The sequence below is a fragment of the Perognathus longimembris genome, chromosome 6 (genome assembly GCF_023159225.1).
Source record: "Perognathus longimembris pacificus isolate PPM17 chromosome 6, ASM2315922v1, whole genome shotgun sequence".
Lineage (NCBI taxonomy): Eukaryota > Metazoa > Chordata > Mammalia > Rodentia > Heteromyidae > Perognathus > Perognathus longimembris.
In genome coordinates this window covers 37,945,263-37,971,133 of record NC_063166.1, presented here as the reverse complement: position 1 = coordinate 37,971,133, position 25,871 = coordinate 37,945,263, and the positions used below count along the sequence as shown (strand labels likewise).

The 25,871-nt window shown below is 45.0% G+C and overlaps 1 protein-coding gene and 1 pseudogene across 2 annotated transcripts in view; one reads left to right on the top strand and one right to left on the bottom strand.

Annotated features, from left to right (window-relative positions):
- The window catches only part of Fars2 (phenylalanyl-tRNA synthetase 2, mitochondrial), a 367,213-nt gene extending 352,326 nt beyond the window's left edge, over positions 1 to 14,887 (top strand). For both annotated transcript variants that reach the window (XM_048348571.1, XM_048348569.1), the window contains one exon: positions 14,609 to 14,887. In XM_048348571.1, coding sequence (XP_048204528.1) covers positions 14,609 to 14,747 — 139 coding nt within the window. In that variant the 3' untranslated portion in view covers positions 14,748 to 14,887. The remainder of the gene's footprint in view (positions 1 to 14,608) is intronic.
- Positions 14,888 to 17,947: 3,060 nt separating this feature from the next.
- LOC125352280 lies at positions 17,948 to 18,261 on the bottom strand (annotated as a pseudogene).
- Positions 18,262 to 25,871: the final 7,610 nt, after the last annotated feature.

The window sequence follows — 25,871 nt, the reverse complement described above, 5'->3', positions numbered from 1 at the left end:
TCATATTTGGGGGGTATTGAGGTAGAGGGAGAAAAAGGGGACCTCAGATGTTTTCTTTTCCCCTAGTACCTATTAAACTATTACTCCAGCCATAGAGTTCTACTCAGTGTCTGCCAAGAACGTATTAGAAGCTTCTAGTAGCTTTCTCCTTGGGCACTGGCCTGTGTTTTGCGGGTTGCTGTTTTTATTGTTGGAATAGACCTTTGGTATACCTAGAGGCTATGGCAAATGACATCTTTGGTGAATTGTAGAAATGACAGGCCGTGGCACAAGCTGGCAGCCACCCAGAACCTCGCTATGCAACTGCCTTTCATGACCATCCTCTGTTGAAAGGAGAGCCGCAGATCTCTCATCTCTCTTTGCCCTGTTTTGATTTTTTCCTGTGGCCAAGCTGCAGAGAGTGATTTACAAAAGCAAAACCCACCAGGGTCTGTCTTCCAGATCAAGCATGGTCAGCACAGTGTTCCAGGGAGACCCTGGCCATCTTGCCGCCATGCTCGTGAACCCACTTGGGCAACACTGGCAGAGCCTGTGCAGGTGCCCTGGACACAGAGGGCTCACAGACAGGGAGAATGGTGATGCCTGGACAGTATTTGGTCCAAAGCACCAAAATTGCCATTATATGAGTGTTCTTTTTGTTTCTGGTACTGTGGCTTGAAGCCTCATGCTTTCTCTTAGCTTGCTTGCTCACTGCTGGTGCTCAACCAGCAGTTATGCCTCTAGTCTGGCATTTTGCTGGTTAATTAGAGATGGAGTCTCACAGACTTTTCTACCCAGCCTGGCTTCAAACTGCTGATCCTTTGATCTTAACCTCTTTTGGCCTCCTGAGTAGCTAGGATAATAGTCACCTAGCACCAACTTTTTGTTCCTTTTAAGTGTATCCAGGGCTTCAGCTTTCTTTTTGTTGAGTGTTTGTGTTAAATACTGTGTTTGGCTCTTACACACATATAGTCATGGGCTGCACAGTGATATATCTGTCAAGCATGGGCCAGTATATGAAGGTGATCCCATAAGATTGTCACCTCGTAATGTCATAGCCACCTTAGTTGGGTAACCACCCTCTGAGCTTCACACAGTAATTAAATCACCTTAGGATTCGTTCTCAGAATGTATCCCCGTATATGACTTTGTAAAGTATGGTTTGGAGCTGGGAATGTGGCTTAGCAGTAGAGTGCTTGCCTAGCATGCATGAAGCCCTGGGTTCCATTCCTCAGCACCACATAAACAGAAAAGGCTGGAAGTGGCGCTGTGGCTCCAGAGATAAGAGTGCTAGCCTTGAGCAAAAGGAAGCCAGGGACAGTGCCCAGGCCTTGAGTCCAAGCCCTAGGACTTGCAATCAATCAATCAATCAACAATAAATAAATAAATAAATAAATAAATAAATAAATAAAGTAAGTAAGTAAGTAAGTAAGTAAGTAAGTAAGTATGTATGTATGATTTGTTAGTTCCATTTAAAGTGTTGGCACTGAGGTTTAAAGACATGCATTCACTTGCCCAATACATGCTGAGAGCAGATGTGTCTGACCCCAGAGCTGGGCTCAAGCCTTGTTCTATTGGACAGTCAGGTGTTTTGGGAACTGATGTAATAACCAGGACAGAAAATCAGCTCCCTAAGCTACTTATACCAACTTAGGACAATTCTGAGAATATCATCAGAAATGCATATTGTTCCTAGAAAACAAGGACATCTAAATCGGCAGCATTAGCACATCCCAGAGCTTTCACTGGATTCTCATCTAAGTCATTGGATTACTGTTGCTGGCGTGTGTGCCTATGTGTGCGTGCACAGGAGCACAGCACACACTAGTACTGGGGTTTGAACTCAAGGTCTGGATGCTATTCCTTAGTTTTTTCACTCAAGGCTGGTGCTCTACATTTGAGCCACAGTTCTGCTTCCAGCTTTTTTGTTGCTAGCTAGAGATATTCCCACAGACTTTTCTGCTCAGGTTCATTTCAAACCAGGATCCTCAGATCTCAGCTTCTGTAGTAGCTAGAATTATAGGCCTGAGCTGGCCCAGACTTCACTTACTTTTTTGAGTTTGGCTTTATTTATCCTCAGACATACTATGCATATGTCTTTCACTGAAGAGATTTGAATTATAAACTTTCTCATTCTTGTCTTACTTGGTCTGATAATACTTTAATTCTGCCATTATTTCAGAATGACAGCTTAGCCAGCTATAATATATGGTGACATTTTGTTGGTGCTATGCCATTACTGCCTGACCTTTATATAGCTACTAGAAAGTCTTATTTCCTTGTCATTCCTTTGTAACCTCTGGTTTTTCTCTCTAGTTATATTCAAGATCATCTCATTTTGGGGAGTGTTCTGTAATTTCATTAAAATGTATACAATGCAGGCTTATTATGCCTTCTTAGCCTGAGAATTTTATTAATTCTAGAAACTTCACAGGTACTGCCTCTTTGGGTTTACTATGTTCTTCTATGCTATATTCTTCATATTCCATGAGTTCCTTAATTGCTCTCAGATATGTAAGTATATAGCTTGGAGATAGAGTCACAGCATATGACCTAAGCTGCCCTTGAACTCATGATTCTCCTGCCTTTCCTTTGCCTTTCTATTCCTGGCATTGTGGACCCTGGATATACCTTTTCTCTAATATGTTTTATTTCTGTACTTCTCCCTACTAGATTCTAAATAGTTACATGTAAGTTTACTAATCCTCCATTCAACTGTGCCTAACCTGTTATTTATTCCTTCTATTCATTTTTTAATTACAACTCTAGTTTTATTTCTATATATTTTTACATAGGTCTCTTTCAGACCTGTTGCTCCTTTTTTAATAATGTTCTTTCATTTGGTCATTGTAAACACTTTTGAATGTTTCAATTGCTTAAACATCATTCAGATTGTTTTTGTGTCTTAAATCCTTCTGCCTCTTATGTCTAGTGACCAGCATATGTTTGCTTATGTATTCGAACTGGCAATTCCAGGCTATATGGCGATGTTTATCAGACCATTTCCTGAGGTGATTCCTGTGGCCACTCCTCTTCCTTGGGTTGCTTCTGCATTTTCTTTGGCCACCTATCCTATGTGAAGAACAAGGATCTCCCACCTTCTCTGAGGATTCCTACAGGTTACAAGCCTGAATCCAGTTGTTTAGGTTGTTTGCTTAATGATAGACAAGGTCAGGGGTTTTTTTTTTTTCTGACTTCTGATTTGTTTACAGTTCCTGTCATTTGTTTAACATTTAGCATTGTATCTTTGTGGCTGTCTTTGCACCCAAGTAGACTGTGATAGTTAGTGTGTCATGTATTGATGCAGCTACATTCTGAGACCTGTGTCTCAGGCAGTTTTGTCATTGTACAAACATCATAGAGTATACTTTGACAAATGAAGGTGGCTGTGATGTCACTATGCAATATAGTCTTCTGGAAGCACTGTGGTACATATATTACTTCAGGATACTTCTCCCCTAACCACCACTATGTCATTTACCAAATGGACACTATGAAAGTTTATGTATTGGTCAAGTAGCTACCTGTTTGTATTTTCCACAATGCCTACCTCAGCACAGAATGAATAATTGCCAATCAATTGACTGAATTGGAAACATAACACTTCACCTGCCACAAAGCTTCCATTTAGTAACTTACCCAATGTCAACACAAGTGAGTAACTACCTTGAAACCACACACAGTGAGAGTTAGCTCTTCTGACTTTGATTCTGAAGGTCAAGTCAGAAAGAAAAATAAAATCTCTTTCAAAATTTCCACATAGCCAAAAAGTATAACTTTGGAGTCTGTGCAAAAGGGTCCATCATACCAATTTTGTTAGAAACATAAGAGAATGGTTTGGAAGACAGTGGTATAGCTGAAAAGAATTAGTTAGATATAGTTGAACCCTGCCAGAATATCATAAGAGATCTTTTTTATATAACCCATCAAATGCTTAATATATCACATTCAAGAATGACTTTTTCCCTTTAAAAAGAACAAATTTATAGCACTTAAAAATCATCTATCCCATATAAAACAATAATCATTTACTTTTGTGAAGTGTGTTAATAATAACCTAGAAGCTTCTGTATAAAGCTGAGCATCTTCAGCATTCTTGACCTATTTCAGAAGACTGTTCTCTTACTGGTGACTCTGGAAACACACTGGCATTCCAGCTGCTGGTGTGTGGAGACCAGGCCAGCACCCAGGATGTGCTGGGCTGTGGGCCCGCCTGAGCTACTCTGGATCTCGACCAAGTCTGATCTAGAGTGAAATACAAATGATTAGAAGTGTTTTTAAAAATCATTTGTATAAAGTGCAAGGCATCTTGATTGCTAAGGTAGTAGATCATCAAGATGCCCCAGTAAGGGAAATCAGAAAGCAATCATTGTATCATCCTGTGTGTGTAGCTCTGTGCTTAACTTCCAGTTCTAGTAATAGTCAACTAGGTTATTTAAACCAACATTCCTCACTGAATTTCATTTCTTATTATGAGGAAATAGATATAGCATCAAATTTGCCATTTCAGCCCCTCTTAAGAGTGTGGCATTAAGTACATCACATTATTGTGTAACCATCACTTCCATCCTTCTGCAGAACTTTCCCATTTCCCTAGATGGAAACCAGACTCATTAACATTAACATTACATCTTCCCCTTCTCCCCTCCTCCCCCCTCCATGATCTCTATTCTACTTTGTGTCTCTGTGATTCCATTTCCCTAGGCACCTCATATAAATAGAGGGATACAATATTTGTCGCATGTTCTCTGAGCAAGTGTTCTCAAGATTCCTCTAGTGATCCATCAAAGCTCAGACCATTTTTCTGTAGTCATTCAGGTCTTTATAAGCCAAAGCAGAGGCCTCTAATCTTTAGCTACATAAATAGCATTACCAGTTATTACCTATAAAGCCTAAACTGTTGTAAGCAACTTTCCTATATAATTTTTTCATCCAGTCATGAGTCTATTTTCTGTATCATGGAATGAGAGCCTAGATCCGAGATTAGGAACTGGCCTAAGATCCCGTAGCTGAGGAGTAGAAGTATAGGCTGCACTCTGAAACAGAGGCCAGCAGAAGAGTTCCTCAGAGCAGTGATGTCCATATTCCATGGGTTTGAGGAATCAAAACTGCAGCCCACCCTGCAGGGGGTCAGGACAGAACTCCCTCCCAAAGTGCCAGAAGTTGGAGGGAGTGATGGGAATAAAAACCTGAGGGCACTTTGAAACTTCCCATGGACTTGGCAAAGCATTTGATGTTAAAAAAAAAAACTTCATGCCTGCAAATCGTGTGTCTCTAAGGAACTCTTCTTAAGTTGCCAACTAAAGCTGAATGGGAGCCACACAGACAGGAGTGGCCCAGCTAGTGTCCCTCTCCTAGCCCCTGGCCTTGCCTCCGTCACAGCATAGACCAGAGTTGTCTCTTCCAAGGCAGAAATTGTGCAAAGAACTCTTTGGTCTGGTTTCTTGCAACTGACTCCACAAACAGAATCCCTCTGGGAATTAATCAGCAGCCTGGAGCAGCAGCAGTCAAAAGCAGTCTGAGGTTTGCTGTCTGCTGGCCTGTGAACTGGAGGGACTCCGAAGGGTCCCCTAGGCCAGGCATTCTGAGAATGAGACTAGGAACCTCTTACTTAGGGCTAGTATGTGAGTATAGAGAATCGGGCAAAGGACCAAAAGAGGCCCAGAGTATCTGCTACACAGAGTTCAAATCTCTGGCTCCAGAATGGCTCTTAGTAGCCTTGCCTACTTACAATCTGCCCTATGAAGCAGCTTGATCCTTTCCCCTGGTATCAGGCATCAGAAATTCATCTTGGGCCTCCACCTGCCTTAGCCTTCCCTCTCATCCCCGGTAGGCAAGTCTAGATATGCTGGCTGCATGTGGCTCCTGTCCTGTACCTGGACAGTTGCCTCTGAGGATGCTGGAAGCAGCCCCACAGTGCACCCAGCCACCACCATACCTGAGACAATGCCACACCAGAGTGTACTTTCTCCACAGTCTTGCCAGCATTTGTTCTTTGGGGTTTGTTTGGTTTTTTTCCTTTTCTTATTTTTTACTGTTATTATAAAGCCGATATATAAAGGAGTTAGAATTACATAGATCAAGTAAGAGTACACTTCATTTTGGACAATGTCCTCCTGATTGTTTGTCTTAAATAACAGCAATTCTAACTGGGGTGAGGTAGTATCTCACTATAGTTTTGATTTACATTTCCTTCATTACAACTGATATTCAGCAATCTTTCATTTTTCTTTTACTTATTTATATTGCTTCTTGACAAGATTGAGAAGAATGTCTATCAAATCATTTGTGTGTGTGTGTGTGTGTGTGTGTGTGTGTGTGTGTGTGTGTGCATGCATGTATATGTGTGTTTGTCAGTCCTGTAGCTTGAACTCAAGGCCTGAAGGCCTGAGCACTGTTCTTGGTTGGTTGGTTGGTTGGTTGGTTTCTTTGTTTTGCTCAAAGCTAGCAGCTACCATTCTTCCACTTGAGCCACACCTCCACTTCTGGCTTTTTGTTGGTTAATTGGACATAATAGTCTCATGGACTTTTTTGCCTGGGCTGGTTTTGAACCACAAACCTTAGTAACTTCCTGAGGTGCTAGGATTATAAGACATGAGCCACCTGCGCTTGGCTTCATTTGTCCATTTTTAATTGGATTGGTGTTCTTCTTGTTGGGTTCCTTGCATAGTCTAGATATTAATAAATTATAATGTTAATAAAAAATCAAGTAATTCAAAACAAAGAAGGACTAATCATGGTGGCAAACACCTGTAATCAGAAGACTGAGGTGGAGAATCCAGAACTTAAGGCCAACCTGGGCTACATAACAAGTTGCAGGCTACAGAATAAGATCGCTTAAAAAATAATTAAAAAGAAAACATAAGAGCATTTCACTAGGAAAGTAGTAGACCCTAAGTCTTATGTCAAAATCTTGCTATCTCTCCTTCCCTTTTAGCATTTTTCAAAAGCATAAAAGCAACAAGGGGAGAAATATTTACTTTATTCCAAATATTTATTTAAATCATCCTCACTTCTGAGCAATAGTCCATCATTCTGACTTCTTTCCACTTAATATTTCCAGCCAAAGCTCACTATTCTCCCATGCTCCCAAGGAAGAAAGTTCTTGCTATCTTCAGACTGAGGAATTTTCCAAGTCCATTTTAAGAAGGTTAAAAGAAACCCAAGTACAACCCCCACACATACTCCTCAAAAGTGTATTCTCCTATCCAGTACACCACACAAGGGAAATAAGGTGGTGGGACAAATGAGCAGACAACAGACTGAGATTGACAGACACAGTCCAAGAATATGAAACCGCAAAGTCCAGAAATGAACAATTCATATGTTTTGAATTGTATGTTGCTCTGAGTAGCTCAAGGAAATCTCATGCCATCCACTCTGCCTCACCCAGGATGCAGGGACTCTGCTGTCCAGTGGATGAATGCAAGCTGTAAACACAGGTCGCTAGTCACTGGGCAGCCCTCTCACACCAGCTGCAACCCACAGCACTTGTGTTCTGGTAGACTTTACCTAACAATGGCTGCTGTGCTCAAGAGTAGTGACTCTGGCAAGTTTTAATTATGTAATTGTCATTATTGTATTTTATTGTTAATCGTGTGTGTGTGCGCATGTGTGTGTGTGTACACTCAGGGCTTCTACTTGGCTTTTTCACTGAAGGCTAGTGTTCTACCACGTTAGCCACATCTCCACTTCCAACTTTTTCTGGTGAATTTTGAGATAAGAATCTCATGGATTTTCTGCCTGAGTTTGCTGAAAACTGATTTTCAGATCTCAGTTTCTTTTCTTTTTTTTTTTTTCCCCCCCAGTCCTGGGCCTTGTACTCAGGGCCTGAGCACTGTCCCTGGCTTCTTTTTGCTCAAGGCTAGTACTCTGCCACTTGAGCCACAGCGCCACTTCTGGCCATTTTCTATATATGTGGTGCTGGGGAATCGAACCCTGGGCTTCACATATAAGAGGCAAGCACTCTTGCCACTAGGCCATATTCCCAGCCCCAGATCTCAGCTTCTTTATAGCTAAGACTACAGACATAAGCCACCACCCTCCAGCTCTTGTTAATATCTTAATATTCCTAATTTATAACTTACATTTCATCAGAGGCATCTGTGAATAGGAAAAAATATAGTATCTATGAGGTGTGATGCTATCCACAGTTTTAAATATGTCTCACCAGCCCTGAACAAGGGATGATGACTGTACTAAGCAGCCATCTGGGAGACTGGGCTCTGTATTAACCCTGTGTACCTCCATCATTCAGTACTCACCAGCCCTAGAAAGTAAGTATTGTCAGTCTCACTCTAGAGACACAGAAGTTACATAATCTGTTCCAGATCTCAGATAGTGAAGCATGGAGCAGGAATTGGAAGGAGATTTAACTACATTCAGCTTTTTGTCTCTCTACCTCGCCCCATTCAGCTCATGTTAGGAGCGTTATGGAACTAGTCCCTCTCCACCCGGTGTCTTCTCACCTTGGGCATCTTGTCTGAGTCCATCCCACCCTACCCCATCACGGTGTGCTAATGTGGGCTCCAGACCGAGCTTCGGCACCAGACAAGCAGGGGAGCAGAAAGGCAAGCTGGGGAAACCCAGCTTCATGAGTGGAACTCCCCTGGGTCTGCATCTAGAGGTTCCCTGTGGGAATAGGTGGCTGTTGCAGTGCCTGTGGCCACACATGGTCTATTATGGGAGGTGTCGGCCATGCCATCCAAGAACACGAAGGAGTTGCTCTGCCACAGATGGCAAGGCAGACTATTGTAGATGCTGTAGGAGCTGAGTTTGGGCTGGATGGCAAAGAAGGGTTTTATTTCAAGTTCAGATCCTGTTTGGTTGCCAGGGTGAACCAAGTGCTTATATAAGAGAAATGTTCCCTTCCTTGCTTGCTCTCTGACCCACTGTTCCTTCCTTCCAGTGTGGCTCCATAGCCCTGAGTCCTTTAAGAAGAAAGAGCCTCATTGGCATACTTTGAATTTGGAGCACTTGTGTTATAGCACTCCGCTATACTTTGGGTGATTGTTAGTTTTATCACGTGGGAAGAAAACAAGAAAGGACTGGGAAGAAATCTTTTTTGTTTTCTTATAGGTGCTTATTACATAGCTTTTTAAAGTTAGGACTAAGTTGACACATAAATGAACCCATTCACAGGCTGCCCTGTGATGTTTTGGTGCATGTGTATGCACACCTTAACCAAATCAGGCCATCCAGGAATCCCATCAATGCAGTCAGGGACCATTTCTTGGTGATGAGAGCATTTGCAGTCCTTTCTTCTGTACTGTACAAATATTAGTCCAGTATGTTTTTAACTATCCTCATCCTGCAAGGGACATAAGAACTTCTCCCACCAGTCTAACTGCAACTCTGTATGTCTACCAGTCTCTATCACCCCTCCCCAGCCTGGTTCACACTCCCTCTCCTCTGCCCCTGTGAGATCAGCCTCCTTAGAAGCCAACACGGAGAGAAAGAGAATGGATACCTGGCTTTCTGTTTCACTTAACACAGAGTCCTCCACTCTCATCCATCCATGTCGCCACAAATTAGGTGGCAACTGAGTAGTATTCTACCAAGTAGACATATACCACATTCTCTTGACCCATTCACCTGCTGATGGGAGCTTAGATGAATGTATATCCTGGCTATTGAGAATGGTGCTGAAATAACAGAATGTAGATGTCTCTTTAATTTCCTTTGGATACATACCTAATAGTGGGATTGCTAGATGTCCTTTAAACATCTGTCACTGATCCAGACTTGACTGTTCTTTATACCTACACATTCTTGTTTTGGGCTGAAGTTAAGACTGAGAGGAGGAGGTCCTCTATCCTGCCAGCCCCCCACATGTTGCCTGTCAACCCTGGCTCTCTTTCTGTTTGAGTACCTGGACTTTTAAAGGATGGCTGAGGTGGGTAGACCTTGGTAGTCACAGTGGAGCCAAGAAAAAAGGTTTGAGTCATGCTTCTGGACTTTGTAGAAGGGATGTGAATGAGAGGCTGGGCAGAACAATTGAAGTGAGCAGCAGGACTCATTCAGAAGCAGGAGGATAGATAGATGTATGTGGCTGCCTGGTCCCCGCAGGCTGAATGATCAGAACTCCTGTTGCATGTCTGTCGTGCCCAACCTAGTACAGGACAAACAACATCATCTCAGTGCCCACAGGATGCAATAGAGGGGAAAAGTGTTGCTTGTTTGTTTATGAAAATACTGGGGCTTGACCTCAGGGTCTGTCCCTTAGTTTTTTTACACAAAGCCAAGGCTCTATCACTGGAACCACATGAAGCACAGCTCCACTTCGAGCCTTTTTCATGATTAATTGGAGATAAGAATCTCAGATGTTTCTTCCTTGGCTACCTTTTTTTTTTTTTTTTGCCAGTCCTGGGACTTGAACTCAGGGCCTGAGCACTGTCCCTGGCTTCTTCTTGCTCAAAGCTAGCACTCTACCACTTGAGCCATAGTGCCACTTCTGGCCTTTTCTGTTCATGTGGTGCTGAGGAATCAAACCCAGGGCTTCACTCGTGCTAGGCAAGCACTCCACCACTAAGCCACATTCCCAGCCCCCTTGGCTGTCTTTGAACCTTGATTCTCAAGTCTCAGCATCCAGAGTCTCAAAGCTTACAGCTGATAGCATGAGCTGGCTCCTGGCTTGTACTGATTCTCAGTCTCAGCTCTCTTATTTTCCAGGTTATCTGTCTCACTCCCTAGAGCTCTTTCTAATGAGCCTATAAGCAGGACAGACCTATATGGTGGTTCATACCTGTAATCCCAACTACTCAGAGGTAGAGATCAGGAAGGTCAAAGTTCAAGGCCAGCCGAGGTAAAAGTTAGTGTGACCTCATCTTAAGAAACAAGCTGGAGATGTTGATTCATGCTTGTAATCACAGCCATACGGAGGCCATAGGTAGGGGGATTGCAGTCTGAGTCTGACACCCTATCTGAAAAAAATGGGTTCGGGCATGGTCTAAGTAGTAAAGTACCCTTCCAGTAAATACAAGGCCCTGACTTCTATTTTGGACCTACTGGCTCTACTACTCTGGGCTTTTATAGTGCATCATGGCAGGAGCACATGGTAGAAGAGGCTCCTTTGTCTCATGGCAGGATATGAAGAGAGGGAGAAAGGGCTGAGGTTGATCATCCCCCTTGAGGTCATGCCCCCAGTGACCTAACTTCCTCCCCCTGGGCCCACCTTTTAAAAATTGCCACACTGAGACAAAGCCTGCAGCATGGAGGCCTTTGGGAGAACATACCTGACCCAAATTATAGCCTGCAGCAAGAGGAATAGATGTGTCACACCTACCTGTTTGGTATGATGATCAATTATTGGGTTCTAAAGCCAAGTTGCCTAGATTTTGTTTCACTGAGATAAAATTCATATAATATAAAATTAGCCATTTTGAAAGTACACGGAGGACACGTTGCATGACCACTGCGTTACAGTGGTTCCAAATCAGTGTCATTGTCCCAGAAAAGGCCTCATGCCATGAAGCAGCTCCTCCTTTTCTCTGCCACCATCCCTGCCAATTATTAATTTTCTATCTCTATGAATTGCTTATTCTTACTATTTCATAGAAATAGAATTGCGTAATACATGATCTATTGTATCTGGCTTTATTATTATGGTTTTTGAAGTTCACCACATTGTATCTAGTTTTTACCAGTACTGTATTCTTGTTTTATGGCCCAATAATGTTCCAGGGTATGGATATACCACATTTTTTATGCCCATTCAGCTGTTGATGTGATTGTGTATAGACCTACTTGAAAATTCTTGCACAAGTTTTTATTTGATCACCTGCTTTCAATTCTTTAAGATATATATGTGTATATGTATATATATACACATACAGGCATATATGTACACACACATACATATACATGCTTAGCAATTGCTGGGTCATGTGACAATACTATACTTAATGTTCGGAACATAGTGTGTCTTGAAGGACCACTGAGTTGTTGTCCATAGTAGCTTGTGCTATTTTCCATCCCCACCAGATTGCCCAGCTGTCAATCCCACACTGCACCTATGAACTGTGTGAGCTTGGATGAGTTCTTTATGCTCTCTGTGTCATTTTCCTCAGTTCTGTAACAAAGACAATGATGCTGTTTACCCAGTGGAGCTGTGCTGCTTAAATGAATTGTGTACAAGAAGTTCAGACCAGTGTATGGTAGATAAGAAGGGCCTATGGGGCATGGGGTCAGGACAGCTGAAAGACTGGGGGGGCATTGGAGTTCATAAAAAGGCCCCACCTAGCAGGCACAGCATCTTAGGCTCAATCCCCAGTACCAAAAAAAAAAAAAAGCGGGGGGTTCAGAACCATATGCCAGTGGCTCACATCTATAATTCTAAATACTCAGGAGGCCGAGATCTGAGAATCTCAGTTCAAAGCCAGCCCCAATAGAAAAGTTTGTGAGACTTTTATCTCAACCAGCAAAAAAGCTAGAAGTAGAGGTGTGGTGCAGGTGGTAAAGTGCCAGCATTGAGCCAAAAAAGCTGAGCAATGAGTACAAGACCCTGAGGAGTTCAAGCAAGTACCAAAAAAAAAAAAAAAAAGACCCCAAAGATGCAAATACTGGGTTGGCTATCATCGACACCCCTCCATTGGAGAAATCTCTTTTTCTTACCTAGTCACTGAGAAGCTGAGAGAGTCACAGCTCTGGGAGCCTGTGGCTTTCATGGTAAAACACTCTTCGTGACTGAGGAGACCAGGGTCTTCCACACATGAACAACTTATGTTCCTAACCTGAGCTGGGTGGGAAAACAGGAATTGGAAGCAGATTTGTGTCTGCCTTCAACTGGAGCTGAGAGCAAATGGGGAAAGGATGGGAGTTGTCGCAGCAAGCTGAGGCACTGTGTAGACTGAGACTCTGAGAACCTGCCTGGCCCAGCTCCTGCATCCCAGGAGCCTGTCCTGGTCCCTCCAGAAGTGGGCTCCAGGCAAGAGTGATAAAGAGCAGAACATGATGGCTGAGCCAGGCTGGGAAAGAAGAAAAGAGACACCAGAAGAGAGTTGGTGAGGGAAATGTGGGGCAGGGGGTGTTGAGGGGATGGAGCGGATCTTCACTTCCCAGGCATATTTGACTCTCACCCCAGTGAGAGTCAGGAAGTACCAGGAAGTCCTTAAGTGAAGGATGTGGCTCAGAGGGAAGCATGGTGACTGTTAGTTGGTCCTGTAGGGAGGGGCTGACCCAGATCCCAACCCACCTGAATCCCCTTTATTCAGGGCTCTGGAGGAAGCCATGGCCTACCCCGCCCCCCCCCCCCCCCAACACACACACACTTGTGGCCTCTCTTACCCAGGCTGGGGGCTGGACGGCGTTGTCAGAGGAGCTCAGCCTGGGGTCTCCTGCTCTGCTCCAGCTTCCTGTGCTGAGGCCAAAGGTCCAAGGGTGGCTCTGAATTCCTATGGCTCAGAAAATGTCTGGGCCTTCATTATTCAGAAGAGAAATGTCAGTGCCTAGATTAGGAAGGTGTTAGATTCGTGCCATGCCACAAGCAAGCCCTGCCGCTGTGGCCCGCACATTCCAGAACAGCCAGGCCTCCACCCCTGGAGAAAAGCAGGGACTAAAGTCCCTGTCCGCACAGCCCATGGGTGGCACACACTCTGTGTCTGGCATGATTGGTGCGTGCTTCCAGCCAGGGCGTCCTGTGGCCTGCAGGTTTGTGGAAGGTGAGACTCCCCTCCCCCTTCCTGGCCCCAGGCTCCCTGTGCTGCAGAAAGCCCAGAAGAAGTCCTGCCTTCCCCCACCCTGATGCCCTTCAGTGGACCAATAGATCAAGAAAATGTGAGATATATAGATATATATGTAAATTTTGTTCATCCATCAAGAAGAATGTTAAGTCATTTGTAGGGAAATGGATAGACCTGAAAAAGAAAACTAAGCCAAGTAAAGTGAGGCTCAGAGAGACAACAAGCATGTTTTCTCTCATGTGTGTGAGTTAAATCTAAATTATGCATATACATGTAAACATGCACAGAATCATATGCTATATATGCAAATGTATTACTACTAAAGCATGGTGTATGCAGGGGAGAAGATTCTAACACTGTGACTCCTGTAGACAACTAAAATACTATTTGACAAAATGAATGCCAGGGAGCTGGAACATGTGTTGTGGTGGTTGAAGTCAAGGGGAGGGGGCTAGATGAATGGAGAGGGGAGGGTGGGCGAATGCAGTTGCAATATTCAATACATGTAAAGATAGAACCAGGTAATGTGAGGGGATGTATGGGGTTGGGAGAGATGGGGAAATGTGATAAAAGGGGTTATGCTGATCAAGATGCATCATATTTATCAACTGAAATGTTAGATAGAAACCCCTTTGTACAACTACTTACCAGACAATAAAAAGGACTTCCTAAGGCTCAGGCCAGGACATCAAATCCATGGGAAGCCCCCTGGAGCACTGTGGAGCCAGCCAGCAGTCTCCGCGAATTCAAGCTAATATTCCCCCGAACCAACACCCAACCCCTAACGCTTGAAAGGCATGAGTCCTTGTTGGTAAGTGATGCTTCTGCACTGCAATGGGTGGCATCGCTTGCTGGACCCAAGTGCAGCCCAGGTAGCCACGGAGGTCTAGTCCTGGCACTAACTTGGCCACATTCATCACCTACCCACCCGCTTCTCTTTCCCTTTCCAGAACACTCAGGACCAGCCACTGCTACCGAATCACCTACCGCCACATGGAGAGAACACTGTCCCAGAGAGAGGTCAGCCACGTGCACCAGGCTGTGCAGAAGGCTGCAGTGCAGCTGCTGGCTGTGGAGGGCCGCTTCTGACATCACTACGCCACCCAGGCGGTGGCTCCCGCAGCTGCTGAAAGCAGAAAAGACATGGTTTGGAACTAGAACATCAGTTATCCCTTTTGATAAATGTGTAGGTTTTAGGACTTCCAGGAATAAAGGATCACTCTTGATAAAATGTTGACATAACATTTGTCTTTTATCTGGGGGAAAGGGACAGAGAGCAATAATATGAGTTGGCTCTTAGTGTGGTTAATTGCTCCCTGGGTTGCATTAAGCACCAGGCATGATTTCTCACCTGTAATGAGTGAAGTCACACAAAGGGGCATCAGAAACTGAAACATACAGCCTTACCTCATTTCTGTGAGCTCTTCTTTATTGTAGTTTTGTACTTCATTTTTATGATTGAAGCTTTGCTGGGAATGTAGCCTAGTGGTAGAGTACATGCCTACCATGCATGAAGCCCTGGGTTCGATTTCTCACCACCACATATACAAAAAAGCTGGAAGTGGCACTGTGGCTCAAGTGGTAGGGTGCTAGCCTTGAGCAAAAAGAAGCCAGGGACAGTGCTCAGGCCCTGAGTTCAAGCCCCAGGACTGGATGTGTGTGTGTGTGTGTGTGTGTGTGTGTGTGTGTACATATATATGTATATGTATGTATTTGAAGCTTTGTGGCAACCCTGTGTGGAGCAAATCTATCTTATCAGCCTCATTTTCCCAATATCACAGATGGTCATTCACAAGTTCTAGCAATATTCCCTCCCTCCCTCCCTCCCTCCCTCCCTCCCTCCTTCCCTCCCTCCCTCCCTCCCTCCCTCCCTCCCTCCCTCCCTCCCTCCCTCCCTTCCTTCCTTCCTTCCCTTTGCAAGTTCTGGAACTGAAACTAAAGGACTCATGCTCTCATTTGGCTTGCTCACTCATGGCTGGTGTTGTACCACTTGAGCCAAGCCTCTGGTCCAGCTTTTTGCTGGTTAAATGACAAAGGTGTCTCACAGGCACATTTCTGCTTGACCTGGCTTTGAACTGCAATCCTCCAGGCCTTGGCCTCCTGAATAGCTACAATTACAATAATAAGCTCTGGCACCCAATTTAGCAGTTTTTGTAAGTATGAATTTTCATGTGTGTCTGTGCCAACACTGGGACTTGAACTCAAGGCCTGGATACCTGGCCTGGGTCCCTTAGTGTTTTTGCTAAAGGCTGGAGCTCTACCACTTGAGCCACACCTCCACTTTTAGCTTTTTTTCATGGTTAATTGGAGTCTTGACCTTCCCGCCTGGGCTGGGTTCAAACCACAATCCTGTTCTCAGCCTCTTGAGTAGCTAGAATTACAGATGTGAGCCCCACCAGCTGCTGACTAAGCAGTATTTTCTAGTTAAGGTCAAGAACAGAGTTTCTTAAGTACAATGCTTTTGCATACTTAATAGACTACATTGTAGCATAGAAATAAAACTGCGTACACTGGGAAAGCAAAAATTGCATATGGCTTGCTTTTTGGCAATACTCACTTCCCTGGAAACAAACCTCACTATCTCTAAGCTATATCTGCCTGGACAGGAAGCCTTTTGAATCAGCTGCCCATTCCTTTCTCCTTTCTTTGTTTTGCAAAGGGCAGACTTCAAAGAGGCCAGTAATGAAATGCCAGGGCCTCCCTTGAAAGTGAAGGGAGTCATACTCTGAGCCAGGCAAGGGGTTTATTTACTTTTCATCAACCCTGGCTTTTGAGTCTGCCCCCTGGCCCTGGGGTTGGGGACTTGCCTTCTACCCCAGCTCCACTGCCAAGGAAAGGAAGGAGCAAGAGCTGCCAAACTCTGGGAGGCTCATGGGGCTGGCTTCTGCAGCTCCCTTCCAGGTTTGGCCCAGCAGGAGGCCTCTGCTTTGGGAAGCCGACCTTTAAGGGAGGATCTGGGGCTTTGATGTCCCCTTTCCATCCCAGGCACTTTGTAGTCTGCTTGCTTCACTCATGACCAGTTTTTATAATCAGATTTGGTCCCTGGAAAGATGCTGGAGGCTGCTGGAGGCCTGTGAGTGCTGGGATAAATATTTGATGAGGGGTGGCTGTTATCAGGGAGGGGTGGGGGAGCTGCTTTCCAAAGGGAAGCAATGACTTTAATCACATCTTGTGTCTTCTGCGTTATTTTTTTTGTCACGTAGTACGTCTCTTTATTTTTGTGTGCATGTGAATATTTCCATAATAAAATATTTTTTAAAAATTGTTTTTATCCTGCTATACTACAAAATATCAACTATTTCTTCTTTAAACCATTTCTTCTTTAAATAGTTTCTTCTTCCAGGAAGATAAACAGCATTTTCTGATAGACCTTCCAGGAAGAAAAACAGCATTTTCTGATAGACCACTAAGTATATATTAACTGCAACCAACGCATAAGTTACTTAGAAATTGACTAAGAAATACTCCATTTTTGAAACGACTAAATGTAAGACATATTATATCAATAAAAGACCATGGGATGCTCAAAGCAGAGAAATTTGCAGACTTGGAGGACACTGTCCACATGTATCCTTGCCCTGATGTTTCCCATCCTCTAGGCCTGCTGGGTTTTGACAGATCATTTGATTTCCATGAACCTTGGCTCCAGACCCATAAAATGAGGGGAATTAATATTTGTTGATCAGCAAAGCACTTAGCTTAGGGTTTGGCATATGCTAAATGCTCTGTAAATGATTCTAGTCATTCCACTTTCCCTTTTCAGTATTAAATGCACATTTTCCCATAATCTAAATGGAGAGATATCTCTTAATTTATGGTATTAGTTCAGAGTTATTCTTACAGATATTACTACAAAGTAATAGCATCAAAGCTGAACATGATATCAATCAGGTTAAAGCTAATTTCCTAATTTCTATTTTAGGATTATTCTGAGGAACTAACTTGAGACTTAAAATATTTTAAGTCTGAGCAAAATATTTCTAATACATCATGAACAGAACAGTTTGGAGAAAAATTAGTTTTGTAAAAGATGGTTTATCAATTCCATTTTGGTATACAACACATGGAAGAAGCCTGGCCAATCTATATATACAACTATCACGATGTGAAAAGGTTTTTTTTTACCAAACTTTGAGTCTAAGAATGTACAAATGTTTTTTCTATTGTGTCTATGGTAATTGTTGATGCTTTTCTTTTTAGCTATTTAAAAAAATCCACACATCTCCACTGTTATTTTCTGTCCCAGTTACAGTACAGTGATGGGGAGGAAAAGGGCTAACTACAACCCTCTAAGCCGTTTGCTGCTGTCCCTTCTTTCCAATTAGAGATTTGTGGATGTGAGGGATCACACCACCCCCAGCTATGGTAGCCTTGATGAGAGAATCCAGCTCTTCATCACCACGGATTGCAAACTGTAAGTGACGGGAGTGATACAACGCTTTACTTTGAGATCCTTGGAAGCATTTCCTGCCAGTTCCAGGACCTGTAATCCAGCTCTTTGTGAGCGAGATACCGCTTTAGCCTTGGCCTTTCCACTGTCCTTTCCGGCTTTGCCTCCAGCCATGGTCTTGGCAGACTGCTTGGCCGTGGGACCACCCACGACCACCCACTACTAGCCCACGCCGCCGCTCCTTCTGCGTTATTAATGTGCACTTTGCCCTTGGATTTTCAAGAGAATTATGGAAGCCATCCCCTGTGTTTGGAACCTGAGACCTGCCTGGGGTTTGGGCCCCTGGGTGAGATCCCAGCAGTGAGTGGGCCTGAATGCACACACACGGTGCGGTCAGTCCTTCGTCTTCTGGCAGCCATTTCTGTCCCAGTCCTGGGCTGTGTTTCCGGACAACTGTTTTTCCTCATGACCTTTGGATACTATGCATTTGCTAACCAGACCAACACTTGCCATACTTGTGCCAGTCCTTATACTGGGGCCTGGTTTCTTGAACATTCCCCTCAACCTTTCATGAAGCATAATTAACTGTTACCTAAAGTTCCCCTGTGAGAGGACACAGACCTAAAGGAATCACAGAACATGATCAGGGACACAGTAAGGAGATGAGAGCCTCATACTCAAGCCTATGGCTGCCACATGAAGAGCATCTGTCAGAACAGACATCATACAATACATGATCTGGGCCCTCTCCTACCTGAGACTTTGTTCTACTTTTGTTAGTTTCCAGGGCTCACTTGACTTCCAGGGTCTGGCCCGCTGCCACTGTGCAGGAAGTGGCCCTTCCCTGCCTTCAGGGAGCCCAAGGAACATCTAGCTCCTGATGTTTTCATGTGAGTCACACAGGGAAATGAGATAAGAAAGGGAGAATAATGTGATCCATGATGTGAGCAGCCACTTTGAAGTTCTAGAAACTCAATCCCATATGCACTTGGGGACTGATGCCAGAGCCATCCCTATGGTCCCTGGAGAGGCTCGGTTTCTTCTTTTGTCCAGTGAGAACCAACAGTGCCAGTGCTGAGGACTGATGTGCCACACCAGGGAAACAGCACTCAGTAAGAGACTCTCCCTCTTGATCACTTAGAGCAAGACACAGGAAGCCAGGGCCTCTTAGCAAGGATGTCCTCTTGTCCTGCATGAGGACAAGACACTTGGTCAGGACATCATAACATCTGCTGGTGCAGAGTGGTCTAGAACCACGGGTTTGGGGGAGCATGTCCTAACTTCACATTGCATCATGCCTTCAGCTGGGCAGTCTCTTCAGAGCCATCACTGAAGCTCAGATGACAATATCTAAGGAAAAGCAGAGAGGCCTGCTTAAAGAACTCCTGAGTGGTGACTTGATCACCTAGTCTCTGGAACCATAGTGCTGTGTGGGGCTCCCATCCCCTTTAAGAGTGATTCCCATGCCCACAACCAGCACTGGAAATCCAGTGCACACGCCACTCATTCTTGTAACAAGCGTCCCAAAACACCAGAACACTGAGATTAGCAGTACCAGTGACTTACGTATCAATGATAAATTGTGACCAGCTGAAGGAAGGGAAGGTGGGGGAACCCATGGGCCCCATAGCCACTTGTGCCATCATTCCCCTTCTGCTTCTGCCTTCCCTAGGGCCCTGCTAGGCCTGTCTCTGTGCTGGACCCATGCTGGAACCATCAGGGTCACTCAGCTATGGATGAAATGAAGGCCCTTCCCCACTGAAGGCCTTGGTGTTTATAAAACAAGTGAGTGCTTTTTTGCAGTTAATAAATGCTCATACAAGTAAGTTTTTAAAAATCACCATCTGAGTGGATTCTGAGCACATAAGCACCTCTTAAGTGCCCACAGCAGGCTCTGCTCACCAGATACTGCCATGGGCACATACATGTGTACCCTCACCTCCCATGCCATAGTTCTCCAACCTAGACTAACTACTCAAATAGCTCTGGGCAGCTGTTCACTACTCACCAGGGCCCTTGGCCCTCCACCAGCTGCAGGTTACAGTCAGTCAGTGTCTATATCCTCAGGTCAGAATCTGTTCATTCACATCCACAGATAGAAACCATTCAGGGAGAAACACTGCATTTGTACTAAATGGGAACAGGCTTTTTCCCCCTGGCTTTTATTCCCTAAACAATAAAGCATAACTGCTCACACAGCACTTGCATTATATTGGGTATTATAAGTAATCTACAGATGATTTAAACTATAAAGGAAGATGTGTGCAAGTTTATGAAAATATGACACCATTTCACATAAGGGACTTGAGCATCCATGGGTTTAATATGCATGGAGGATCCCAGAACCAGTGCCCCTTGGATACCTGGGGCAGCTGTCACTGCTGCGGCTGTGGAGGCCCTGTCAGCACAAGCCATATGGTAGTGGAGTGCTGGGGATTCGTTCATGGTCTTCAGGTGTGGTGCTCTGACTGCTTCAGCCCATTGAGGCCACTGTTCCCCTGTGAGAGGTGGAACCATGAGTGTGGCAACAAGGCCCAGCCCTGCCAGAGTTCCCATGCATTATCTCAGTATGCCCTCACACGTCACACGACCATTTTCTCTCCCCATTTTCCAGGTGAGACACTAGCATGCTCAAGGAGGTGCTGCAGAGCAAGACTAGAGAAGGTCTCTGACAGCTCCTACCTTCCCCTTGTGTTCCTCCCATCACTTGCTTGGCTTTCCTTCTGCACCCTGGCAATCCTGGCAAAGGATGGTGAGCCACCACTCTGTGTTATGTCTCCACCAACACCTGGCTTTAATCTCCAGGCTAGCAGCAACAGCAGGCAGACAAACCACAGGAGCTGCTCTGGGAGGTTCAAGGCCTCATGATATGGGGCTGAGGCCAGCGAGGGCTCCATGTGGAACCACTGGAACACCTCTTTATCCTCAGAGTGGTTAATAAGTGTTCTTTGAAATGCCAGAAACCCACCAGAATTGGAAAGGCCAGCTCCTGAGTAGTAGAGGAGACAGCAAAGCTGAGCAATCAGGCCCTGTAAGTGTGATGGAAGTTCCCAGGGGCTGACATTCAGTGTCTGCGAGGAAGGAGAGGAGAGTTTGCCCCTGATCTTGGCAGTCACTCACCGAGAGCATGTTGACTCTTTCTGAGTGCTTCTGCACCCAGAAATGCCTCCTTGTAAGCCACAAAAAAAGCAAAACAGTGCCCCACTCAAAGGAGCAAAGCTACATGGTTGAGGTGCCCTGCTCTGGAGCTCTGTCTTGCTCAGGCTTTATTCAGTAGAATGGGTCCAAACCTAGCTCTACTGTGGACATTCTTAATCCCCTCAGACTTCATCTCAGATCTGAGCTGGACATTACCATTTCTTCCTTCCTTATACCTTGGCTCAAAGGTGAACAGCTAACCAGGAGAAAGAAAATTGTGTGTCTAACACTCACCAAAACTCAGGAGGAAGAGTCCTCTGAAGTAGCATTTAGGAACTTGAGGTCTATCCTCTACCCAGATCCCCCCACTGGTGGGCAGTATAGCTACAATTCAAGGCCCTATGCTGTGAGATTAAAGCTTCTGTCCCCACCTCATTCTGTCAGCCTTCCCCAGAGAACTAAGATAGTGAAGAGGGTGTTCACCAGCCCGATGCTTTGATACCCTTTACAGTCTGCACAGACAACTGTGAACGCCCTTCATAGCTCGAACTGAAGTCAAGGGTGTGTGTGTCCTTGTAGAGCTCTAGAGAGGTCAACAGGAACATTCAGGTCAATAGGAAGAATCCAGACAGGCACTTGAGGCTGGTGAAGCAACCAGGATGCATTTGAACTGGAAGCTGGTGCATTTCCTCTCCTGTAGCCCCTTCCCACCTGGTCTCTGTGATGGCTTTGAGTAGGAGAAGTTCCCACTCAGAGCACAGTGTGCACCTGGACTACCTGCACATTGTGGTTTGCTGGCCACAGGGTTCCTCCTTTACTTCCAACCAAGAAAGGATTTCAGAATGCCTGCATGTGAGCCTGAGCCTAGAAAGAAATCTGTGAGGTGTTTACAGGCCTTCTCATCTATTGAGAGTACATCATTTGGAGCCATCTCCACAGGCTTCCCTCCATTTCCCTGGATTCCATATCCTCAGATATGCAGGATTAAAAATATTCTAACACAAAATGAGCCTTACTGAACACATGCAGACATTTTTCCTGTCAATGTTTCCTAAACAACACAGTAATAGAGCCATTCTCTATATACATTATAGAATATAATATGTAAATGTATGTATTATATATAATAAACATAACATACAATTATACTATATATAGTTATATGAAGTTAGATATCTAACTATATACATAATACATTACAGTGTATGTAGAGATGACTTAAAGTACATAGGAGAATTATGTGATTCTACGCAAGCACTACCCATTTCATGTAAGGGACATACGTATCCTCAGGTGGGGTATACAAGATGGGAAAAGGATAGTCCTAGAAACAACCCCCTGTCTACACTAAGAGACAACTATGTATTATCACTAACAATAAATAACTAAGGCCAGGTGCTGGTGGCTCACACCTGTAATCCTAGCTACTCAGGAGGGTGAGATCTGAGAATCACAGAGGCCAGCCTGGCCAGAAAAGACCATGAGACTCTTATGTCCAATTAACTATCAAAAAGCCAGAAGTGGAGGTATGGCTCAAGTGGTCAAGTGCCATCCTTGAGTGAAAACAAAAAAATCCAAGCAAGATCGTCACACAATAGTTGTCACACGATATGTATCATGAGTAAGTTAGTATTTTCCTTAATGCCTCGTGTTGGGAAAATATCCTAGAATTAGATAGGTAGTGATAGTTGCCCAACTCTTTCAATCTACTGGAAACCCCAGAACTGTAGACTTAAAAGTTGACTCTATGGCACGTGAATTACATCTCAATGAAGAAGCTATAAAAAAAAAAAAAGAAAAGAAAAGAGTTAAGTAGGGCTGGGAATATGGCCTAGTGGCAAGAGTGCTTGTCTCATATACATGAAGCCCTGGGTTCGATTCCTCAGCAGCACATATATGGGAAAAGCCAGAAGTGGCGCTGTGGCTCAAGTGGTGCTAGCCTTAAACAAAAAGAAGCCAGAGACAGTGCTCAGGCCCTGAGTTCAAGGCTCAGGACTGGCCAAAAAAAAAAAAAAAAAGGAGTTAAGTATATTTTTACTATATGACCCAACAAAATCCCATTACAAAGGTACTTCCAAAGAGAAATCACAGTGCCGGACTGGATCAAATTGAGACTGGCTTTGAGCAGTGAAACCACTCTGAAGCCAGCCACCTGTGTGCCCTTGCCCCCCCCACCCCCCACCTGGGGACAGTGACCACTCGGAGGTGCCTGGCAGCTGCCAACGGAATGGGCTGGGGCAGATCTTACTCTCCATTTGTAGCAGAGATTGGCTCTGGGTGACTGTTAAACTGGAACCTTCTGATTTCTGCCCTTTAGCACAGGAAGCTGGCAGCCCCCTTCTTCCCCAAGGAGCAGGAGGGTCCTGACCTTTTTACGGCAGATACTTCTCACTAGCAAATGAGTATAGCACATTGGTCAGTAGGAAGCTTATGGGAAGTACAAAATCCTGCTTTTCTTCCTCAGCTGCTAAATCTGAATTTTCATCTAGCAAGACCTGGTGTGATCCATATGTGAGCTATGGAGCTAGAGAGACCCTTGCCCTAGTAATGTGTTCCTTTAAAACAGGCAATGTGGGACTGCCCACCAGAGGCTCAGCCTTTACATTGCAAGGAGGGAGAGGGAAATTCCACCCACTACAGAGTCTCATTTATGGATTCTCTCATGTTCCCAGCACACAGCTGGCTTCAGGTTTAGATTTTTGTCATAGCAGCACCTAATACATCATCTGAGGCAAGAGCCACTCCTTCTTCTTAAGATGTTGCAGAGATGTTCCAATCCCAGATGCCCCATCCTTAGTTGGCAGGCAGGGGTGTGTTTAGTCCCATGATTGCTGCTTTCCTGTAACCTGGATGAGCCGGATAATCCAGCAGTCCCAGAGGGGCACATAGCACAGGCAGCTGAGCAGAGCATTAACAGGTTGAAGCCCACACTGCTGTGATTGACAGAGGCCTTCGAGCCTGTAAACTTCACACTAAGCTTCACACTGAGGCAGGCAGCTGAGGAAAGTGTCCCTGTGGAGAAACCCGGGCCACATGTTCTGCCCACAAGTGATCTTCACATATAAGAGTGCTTCTCAGAGGCTCACATGCATGCGTGCACCCTCAGATAGTGGCCTTCTGGATCCTCAACAACTTGGTGCTCAGTAGCAGGAAGGAGAAGAAGGAACAGAACTCAGGCACTGCAGACCAGCCAGCTCCTGCTCTGCACTGAGTTGGCAAAAGGCTAAATGTGGCTCTAAGGCTGTGGTGTCACTGTGCCCCCCCAGGTGTCACTGAATCTCCAGGGAAGTCTTGATAGCCCAGAGAATTCAGAGTAATCTCAGTAACATCTTCAAAAATGACAAAGGAACTGGCATTTTGCTTGTCCCCAAATGTCCTGGCTTCAGGCAACTAGACAGAACTTCATTCCTTCCCTCTCTGTCATGTTCTTCCCTTTCTCCCTCCTCTCCCTCCCTTCCTCTTCCTACATTCTTTCTTCTTCCATGCCTTCCTCCTTCCCTCCCTCCTTCCACTGTCTCCTGTCTGGGACCCTAGCAGAGCCTGACCTGACCTGCATTAATTCAGACTCAGATGATGAAGCCACAGCCCCCACCAGAGGGAACTACTTTGGTTCTTGTCACCCTGCTCACTTCCTTTGATGTGAAAAATAGCACCTGGCAAATCACCACTCCCTGGCCAGGGCAGCAGGCCAATGCTCCTGTCAGTGAGCATTAATCACCTGCACAACAGGCCGTGGAGCCTCTTACAGCATAGGGAGGAGCTAGCACGGGGAACTTCTGGTCCCCATAGACCAGCCATCAGAGAACCCGGAAAGCTAAACTATGCTGGCTTCCTCAAGCTGTGCCTCGGGGATGACTGGCTCTGCTGAGGTCATGGTCATGCTGTGCTTATCCAGCCTAGGCCCTGGCTGTCACTAACTGGTAACCCACCAAGACTCTTAGTGTTCTGCTGGTGACTTGCCCTGTGCCAGAAGAAGGGCTGTGAACTGGTGCATTCCCTGCCTTATGTGGCCATTGGGGCTTAGCAGGGTCACTTAAGTGCATTTTCAAAAACACAAGCAATTTGCAAAGTGATTAGGAGCTTGGGCCAAGGGCTCAGACAGATGCACATTCAAAGAACAGTGGCTTTGGACCTGGGCCTCTCTCCTCTCACAGCCTCGCCTGTCAGATGGCGTACTAGGTGGCCAGAAAGATTACATAACATGGTGGGTGCTGAATCTGCTAGCATTTGGATCCCAGACAATGAACCAGAGAAGAACCTGTCTGTGCACTCGCTTCCAGGGAGCCTCTATCCCCACTGAAAGGATTGTGAGGTCTGGAAGGCTCTGGAAAAATGTAGTACTTGGAAGTATCCTAGGTATAACTGGACTGGAACGTTAGAGACCATGGTGTCCATGACCTCTATGTTAGAGATGAATCTTTGAAGCCCAGTTAGTGTGATTTAGGCTGTAAAAATCAGAATGTTGGGGCTGGGAATATGGCCTAGTGGTAAGAGTGCTTGCCTCATATACAAGAAGCCTCAGCACCACATATATAGAAAATGATCAGAAGTGGCGCTGTGGCTCAAGTGGCAGAGTGCTAGCCTTGAGCAAAAAGAAGCCAGGGACAGTGCCCAGGCCCTGAGTTTAAGGCCAAGGACTGGCCAAAAAAAAAAAAAAATCAGAATGTTCTGCCTATACTGGTTTC